The 8767-nt window shown below is 44.7% G+C and overlaps 1 protein-coding gene across 1 annotated transcript in view; it reads left to right on the top strand.

The window, feature by feature from the left end:
* LOC120038952 (cadherin-17-like) overlaps positions 1-5755 on the top strand; it is a 17599-nt gene extending 11844 nt beyond the window's left edge. Inside the window, exons 5-10 of the mRNA XM_038984493.1 lie at positions 3104-3239; positions 3322-3480; positions 3853-4005; positions 4715-4914; positions 5324-5455; positions 5597-5755. Of these exons, the coding sequence (XP_038840421.1) occupies positions 3104-3239; positions 3322-3480; positions 3853-4005; positions 4715-4914; positions 5324-5455; positions 5597-5755 (939 nt within the window). The remainder of the gene's footprint in view (positions 1-3103; positions 3240-3321; positions 3481-3852; positions 4006-4714; positions 4915-5323; positions 5456-5596) is intronic.
* Positions 5756-8767: the final 3012 nt, after the last annotated feature.

Genomic DNA, 8767 nt, shown 5'->3' with positions numbered 1-8767 from the left:
AGACACACGCTGTAGAAGTTCACACACACACACTGTAGAAGTTAACACACACTGTAGAAGTTAACACACACAGACACACGCTGTAGAAGTTCACACACACACACTGTAGAAGTTCACACACACTGTAGAAGTTAACACACACACACTGTAGAAGTTCACACACACAGACACACACTGTAGAAGTTCACACACACACACTGTAGAAGTTCACACACACAGACACACGCTGTAGAAGTTCACAGACACACACTGTAGAAGTTCACACTCACAGACACACGCTGTAGAAGTTCACACACACACACTGTAGAAGTTAACACTCACAGACACACACTGTAGAAGTTAAAAACTTCTTCAGGATCGGTGGGTCCCTTGTGGGACTGTTGAGCTAACGTAGGCTAATGCGATTAGCATGAGGTTGTAAGTAACAAGAACATTTCCCAGGACATAGACATATCTGATATTGGCAGAAAGCTTACATTTTTGTTAAACTAACTGCACTGTCCAATTTACAGTAGCTATTACAGTGAAATAATACCATACTATTGTTTGAGAGTGCACAGTTTTGAACATGAAAAGTTATTAATAAACCAATTAGGCACATTTGGGCAGTCTTGATACAAAATGTTGAACAGAAATGCAATGGCTCATTGGATCAGTCTAAAACTTTGCACATACACTTCTGTCATCTAGTGGCCAAAATCTAAATTGCAGCTGGAATAAAACATGATGGCCTTTCTCTTGCATTTCAAAGGTGATGGTAAAAAAAAATACAAAAGAACGGTTGTTTTTTTCTTTGTATTATCTTTTACCGGATCTATTGTGTTATATTCTACAAACTTCAAAGTGTTTCCATTCAAATGGTATCAAGAATATGCATATCCTTGCTTCAGGGCCTGAGTTACAGGCAGATAGATTTGGGTATGTCATTTTAGGTGAAAATTAAAAAAATGGGTCCGATCCTGAAGAGGTTTTAAACACACACAGACAAACACTATAGTAGTTAACATACACGTGATACAAGTTAGTATTTGATGTCCATCCATGTCATAGATGTGGATAGACAGGAGATGATGTGGAAACTGCCCACTAGGGGCAACAGTGAGTGATGTTACCTTCAAGTAGGTTTTGGCATTGTGGACGGGGATGGTGGATGGGCATAAGCATCTGCCTCTGATTCAAATCAAATCAAATCAGATCAAAGTTTATTTGTCACGTGCGCCGAATACAACAGGTGTAGATAGACCTTACAGTGAAATGCTTACTTACAGGCTGTAACCAATAGTGCGAAAAAAAGGTATGTGTGTGTGTGTAAGTAAAGAAATAAAACAACAGTAAAAAGACATTTGAAAATAACAGTAGCAAGGCTATATTCAGACACCGGTTAGTCAGGCTTATTGAGGTAGTATGTACATGTAGGTATGGTTAAAGTGACTATGCATATATGATGAACAGAGAGTAGCAGTAGCGTAAAAAGAAGGGTTGGCTGGTGGTGGGACACAATGCAGTTCTCCTCTTGGTCAATGTGCGGGAGCACTGGTTGGTCCGGCCAATTGAGGTAGTATGTACATGAATGTATAGTTAAAATGACTATGCATATAAAATAAACAGAGAGTAGCAGCAGAGTAAAAGAGGGGTTGGGGGGGCACACAATGCAAATAGTCCGGGCAACCATTTGGTTACCTGTTCAGGAGTCTTATGGTTTGGGGGTAAAAACTGTTGAGAAGCCTTTTTGTCCTAGACTTGGCACTCCGGTACCGCTTGCCATGCGGTAGTAGAGAGAACAGTCTATGACTGGGGTGGCTGGGGTCTTTGACAATTTTTAGGGCCTTCCTCTGACACCGCCTGGTGTAGAGGTCCTGGATGGCAGGCAGCTTTGCCTCAGTGATGTACTGGGCTGTTCGCACTACCCTCTGAAGTGCCTTGCGGTCAGAGGCCGAGCAATTGCCGTACCAGGCAGTGATGCAACCGGTCAGGATGCTCTCGATGTTGCAGCTGTAGAACCTTTTGAGGATCTCAGGACCTATGCCAAATCTTTTTAGTTTCCTGAGGGGGAATAGGCTTTGTCGTGCCCTCTTCACGACTGTCTTGGTGTGTTTGGACCATTCTAGTTTGTTGTTGATGTGGACACCAAGGAATTTGAAGCTCTCAACCTGCTCCACTACAGCCCCGTCGATGAGAAGGGGGGCGTGCTCGGTTCTCCTTTTCCTGTAGTCCACAATCCTCTCCTTAGTCTTGGTTATGTTGAGGGATAGGTTGTTATTCTGGCACCACCCGGCCAGGTCTCTGACCTCCTCCCTATAGGCTGCCTCGTCGTTGTCGGTGATCAGGCCTACCACTGTTGTGTCATCTGCAAACTTAATGATGGTGTTGGAGTCGTGCCTGGCCATGCAGTCGTGGGTGAACAGGGAGTACAGGAGGGGACTGAGCACACACCCCTGGGGAGCTCCAGTGTTGAGGATCAACGTGGCAGATGTGTTGCTACCTACCCTCACCACCTGGGGGGCGGCCCGTCAGGAAGTCCAGGATCCAGTTGCAGAGGGAGGTGTTTAGTCCCAGGATCCTTAGCTTAGTGATGAGCTTTGAGGGTACTATGGTGTTGAACGCTGGGAAAGGACAGTGTGGAGTGCAATAGGTGGGAAAGGACAGTGTGGAGTGCAATAGAGATTGCATCATCATTCCAAAGGTTGCATGTTCAAATCCAGCAATAGAAAGTTGTTTCAGATTTTTTTTTTATTAAGCCTATCCCAAATCTTAACCCTTACCTTAACAATTCAGAGTTAATGTCTAACCTTAAGAATTTGGAGTTAATGCCTAAGCTTAACCCTAACCTTAACAATTCTGACTTAATACCTACATTTAACCTTAAACACTTCCAAATTTGACATTTGGAACAACTTTAAAATGTGACGTTTGAGAAACATGGATGAACGTCTAATTCTGACGTGAGACTGTGAGAGCTGGTAGGTACAGACACACAGACATACACACATTGTCGATTCACAGATCTGACAAGTATCTGCATGCACACACATACACCAAGACATTTAGTATAGACCCACACACACATCCCAGCTTCATGTTGTTGTTGTTGTTGTTGTTGTAGCTGGAGGCCTTAGTGGGTTCAGAACCAGTAGAAGGTCCAGTCAGCATCACCATCAACGTGTTGGATGTCAACAACCACGCCCCCTCCTTCAACCAGACAGACTACATCGGCATCGTCAAGGAACGTACCCCCGCAGGTCTGTCTGTCTGACTGACTGTCTGTCTATCCGTCTGTTTGTCTGTCTGTGTGTGTGTTCATTATGTGTGTGTGTGTTGCAGGTGTTCCATTTGCGCGTGTGTTTGCTACTGACCTGGACGACCCAGAGTCTCCCAACGCCCATCTGAGTTACACCCTGGTCTCCCAGATCCCCAACAGAGACAACACCCTGTTCTTCCAGATCAACAGCAACACAGGAGAGATTTCTACTACTGCCGAGGGTAACACACACACACACACACACACACACACACAAACGCATGCACACAGGCGCACACACACACACACTCCCGGAGAGCCCCAAAGTGCACACACATAGATCATCCCAGATGTTGTGGTCTCTAATCTCATCCTGTATGAGTGCTAATCTGTGAGTTCTGCATCCTTTAATCTCACACCAGCCCAGATTACCACAACACAACTCTCGTGCTCCAGATTAACACATGCTTGGTGTCAGATTGACCACGTGTACCACGTGATTATATTACTGATTACAGCTGTGTGTGTGTGTGTGTGTGTGTGTGTGTGTGTGTGTGTGTGTGTGTGTGTGTGTGTGTGTGTGTGTGTGTGTGTGTGTGTGTATGTTCCTGAAGGAGAGCGTCTGCTGAAGGCCAGAGAAAGTGTTATTCATTCCAGAGGAGGGGACTTCAGTGATTCTCTGAAGAAGAGGTTTGATGACTACTGCACCCCCACAAAGGACATCCCTTATGAACTCAACCCCTTCTACAGCTGTGTGCAGAGAGCAGGTCTGTGTGTACTTCACTATATTTACTTGTAGTTTAAGATGAAACCATAAAATCACTATTGTCAGGTAAGCCTGACCAAGATGGTCCAAATAGATAGATGATTGAGCTCATAGCAGACCACAAGGGGGGCGGATAAAGAGAAAAAGAGGAGGGCATTTCAGAGAGGAAGCAAATAGAGCAGAGCACATGCAGACACTTGGAAACATGTCAGGCAGAGAGAGGGGGGGGGGGGGGGGGGGGTGGGTAAAGAGAGAGATAGGGATAGAGAGAGCGAGAAGGATAGAGAGAGTGAGAGGGATAGAGACAGAGGCATAGAGAGCGAGGGATAGATAGATTAATTCTAGTGATTAAGGCTGATTAAGAGGTTAATGGTGTGATTGAGAGGCTGCTGAACAGAACCTCCTCTACATAATGTTGTTGAGTTCAGCTGTGGCCACTGGCCAGAGCAGCCTGACCTCTCACCTCTGACCCCTGTGTTATCACACAGAGAGCCCCAAGGTCACGCTCAGATATTCCCACATAGTACACTACTACTAGTACACTACTTTTGTCCAGGGCCCTACGTTTGGCCAGTTCATCCATAGACATACAGGGCGACAGTCAAACACAGTGTGCCATATGGGAAATAGGGCATCATTTGGGCCTGTCTTCTTCGGTGGTGCCTGTGTATTGACTGTGAATGGTCCTGTTTCTTCCTCTGTGGTTGTAGAGTCTCGGAGGCTGAACCCTCTGGAAGACCCAGACTTCACGCTGATTGTTCGTGTGGAGGACATGGGCGGGGAGTCGGTGAACGCTCTCAACGGTAACGCGAGGGTTAAAATTGTCGTGCAGGAGAACCTGTGGGTCAATCCTGGACCGATCAACCTCAGAGAACAGTTGAAAGGGATATACCCCATGCACATCGGCAAGGTACGGCAGGGGTGGAAATCACACTCACACAATCACTATAGGTGCCCCAGTACCTAACTAAGGAAACGGTTTAGAAAACACTAAGGACCTAAAGAGACTGTTTAGAAAATACTAAGGACCTAAAGAGACTGTTTAGAAAACACTAAGGACCTAAAGAGACTGTTTAGAAAACACTAAGGACCTAAAGAGACTGTTTAGAAAACACTAAGGACCTAAAGAGACTCTCTAGAAAACACATAATCAGCATGCATACCTTAAATTTGATCTCCTATTGACATCACTGCATGATTAAAGGAAAATGTTACATATAAAGCAGTTAAGATACAGTACATGTCTAAAGCTGTCTGTCTGTCCGTCTGTCCGTCTGTCCGTCTGTCCGTCTGTCCGTCCGTCCGATGTCTCCCTGCAGGTCCAGTCTAATGATCCCAGTGCCTTCTACAGGCTGGTACAGAAAGAGCGGGAGCTGACGTTCCCCTTCAATGTCACAGAGGAAGGAGACATTCTGCTGACTGAGGAGCTGGACAGAGAGGACAAGGCCATGGTAACCAGCTAGTCCTCCTCATCACAATCACTATCTAACACTCTGGTCCCAAGCATCATTATTTAATGGAGTACTGTCCATCACTGGATAGTTCACATAAAAATAAATGTCATTGTGTGTGTGTGTGTGTGTGTGTTCCAGTACATCCTGGTGGTGTTCGCTGAGGATAGCTATGGTAACCAGGTAGACCCTCCCCTGGAGGTGCAGGTGGTGGTGGACGATGTGAATGATAACGCTCCAATCTGTGAGGAGGAACTCAGTGTGTTTGAAGTGCAGGAGAACGAACCCACAGGTAACTAACTACTGGATGTGTGTGTGTGTGTGTGATAGGTTGGAGATGTGTGATACACTACACAGCCAAAAGTATATGGACACCCCTTTAAATTAGTGGATTCGGCTATTTCAGCCATAGCAGCAAAGGGGGGACCAACTCCATATTAATGCCCATGATTTTGGAATGAGATGTTTGACGAGCAGGTGTCCACATGCTTACTTTTACATTTCATTGACCCTGATGTGCATTCCATAAATGTGTGAAAAGCCTCGTATCTTGTGACTTTGATGTTAGGACTGATATTAGGACTGTGTTGTGACTGATGTTAGGACTGTGTTGAGACTGATGTTAGGACTGTGTTGAGACTGATATTAGGACTGTGTTGTGACTGATGTTAGGACTGTGTTGTGACTGATGTTAGGACTGTGTTGTGACTGATAGGACTGTGTTGAGACTGATGTTAGGACTGTGTTGTGACTGATGTTAGGACTGTGTTGAGACTGGTGTTAGGTCTGTGTTGAGACTGATATTAGGACTGTGTTGTGACTGATGTTAGGACTGTGTTGTGACTGGTGTTAGGACTGTGTTGAGACTGATGTTAGGACTGTGTTGTGACTGATAGGACTGTGTTGAGACTGATGTTAGGACTGTGTTGAGACTGATGTTAGGACTGTGATGAGACTGATGTTAGGTCTGATGTTAGGATTGTGTTGAGACTGATGTTAGGACTGTGTTGTGACTGATGTTAGGACTGTGTTGAGACTGATGTTAGGACTGTGTTGTGACTGATGTTAGGACTGTGTTGAGACTGATGTTAGGACTGTGTTGAGACTGATGTTAGAACTGTGTTGTGACTGATGTTAGGACTGTGTTGTGACTGATGTTAGGTCTGATGTTAGGACTGTGTTGAGACTGATGTTAGGACTGTGTTGTGACTGATGTTAGGACTGTGTTGTGACTGATGTTAGGTCTGATGTTAGGACTGTGTTGAGACTGATGTTAGGACTGTGTTGTGACTGATGTTAGGACTGTGTTGAGACTGATGTTAGGACTGTGTTGTGACTGATGTTAGGACTGTGTTGAGACTGATGTTAGAACTGTGTTGTGACTGATGTTAGAACTGTGTTGTGACTGATGTTAGGACTGTGTTGAGACTGATGTTAGAACTGTGTTGTGACTGATGTTAGGTCTGATGTTAGGACTGTGTTGTGACTGATGTTAGGACTGTGTTGAGACTGATGTTATAACTGTGTTGTGACTGATGTTAGAACTGTGTTGAGACTGATGTTAGGTCTGATGTTAGGACTGTGTTGTGACTGATGTTAGGACTGTGTTGAGACTGATGTTAGAACTGTGTTGAGACTGATGTTAGAACTGTGTTGAGACTGATGTTAGGTCTGATGTTAGGACTGTGTTGTGACTGATGTTAGGACTGTGTTGAGACTGATGTTAGGTCTGATGTTAGGACTGTGTTGTGACTGATGTTAGGTCTGATGTTAGGACTGTGTTGAGACTGATGTTAGGACTGTGTTGTGACTGATGTTAGGTCTGATGTTAGGACTGTGTTGAGACTGATGTTAGGACTGTGTTGTGACTGATGTTAGGACTGTGTTGTGACTGATGTTAGGTCTGATGTTAGGACTGTGTTGAGACTGATGTTAGGACTGTGTTGTGACTGATGTTAGGTCTGATGTTAGGACTGTGTTGAGACTGATGTTAGGACTGTGTTGTGACTGATGTTAGGACTGTGTTGTGACTGATGTTAGGTCTGATGTTAGGACTGTGTTGAGACTGATGTTAGGACTGTGTTGTGACTGATGTTAGGACTGTGTTGAGACTGATGTTAGGACTGTGTTGTGACTGATGTTAGGTCTGATGTTAGGACTGTGTTGAGACTGATGTTAGGACTGTGTTGTGACTGATGTTAGGACTGTGTTGTGACTGATGTTAGGTCTGATGTTAGGACTGTGTTGAGACTGATGTTAGGACTGTGTTGTGACTGATGTTAGGTCTGATGTTAGGACTGTGTTGAGACTGATGTTAGGACTGTGTTGTGACTGATGTTAGGACTGTGTTGTGACTGATGTTAGGTCTGATGTTAGGACTGTGTTGAGACTGATGTTAGGACTGTGTTGTGACTGATGTTAGGACTGTGTTGTGACTGATGTTAGGTCTGATGTTAGGACTGTGTTGAGACTGATGTTAGGACTGTGTTGTGACTGATGTTAGGTCTGATGTTAGGACTGTGTTGTGACTGATGTTAGGACTGTGTTGTGACTGATGTTAGGTCTGATGTTAGGACTGTGTTGAGACTGATGTTAGGACTGTGTTGAGACTGATGTTAGAACTGTGTTGAGACTGATGTTAGGTCTGATGTTAGGACTGTGTTGAGACTGATGTTAGGACTGTGTTGTGACTGATGTTAGGACTGTGTTGTGACTGATGTTAGGTCTGATGTTAGGACTGTGTTGTGACTGATGTTAGGACTGTGTTGTGACTGATGTTAGGTCTGATGTTAGGACTGTGTTGAGACTGATGTTAGGACTGTGTTGTGACTGATGTTAGGACTGTGTTGTGACTGATGTTAGGTCTGATGTTAGGACTGTGCTGAGACTGATGTTAGGACTGTGTTGTGACTGATGTTAGGACTGTGTTGTGACTGGTGTTAGGACTGTGTTGTGACTGGTGTTAGGACTGTGTTGTGACTGATGTTAGGACTGTGTTGTGACTGATGTTAGGACTGTGTTGTGACTGGTGTTAGGACTGTGTTGTGACTGATGTTAGGACTGTGTTGAGACTGATGTTAGGACTGTGTTGAGACTGATGTTAGGACTGTGTTGTGACTGATGTTAGGACTGTGTTGAGACTGATGTTAGGACTGTGTTGAGACTGATGTTAGGACTGTGTTGTGACTGGTGTTAGGACTGTGTTGTGACTGGTGTTAGGTCTGATGTTAGGACTGTGTTGTGACTGATGTTAGGACTGTGTTGTGACTGATGTTAGGACTGATGTTAGGACTGTGTTGTGACTGATGTTAG

Source organism: Salvelinus namaycush, unplaced genomic scaffold (genome assembly GCF_016432855.1).
Source record: "Salvelinus namaycush isolate Seneca unplaced genomic scaffold, SaNama_1.0 Scaffold2442, whole genome shotgun sequence".
Taxonomy (NCBI): Eukaryota; Metazoa; Chordata; class Actinopteri; order Salmoniformes; family Salmonidae; genus Salvelinus; species Salvelinus namaycush.
Note: the sequence above shows the minus strand (reverse complement) of the source record. Positions and strands in the feature narration are given on the sequence as shown.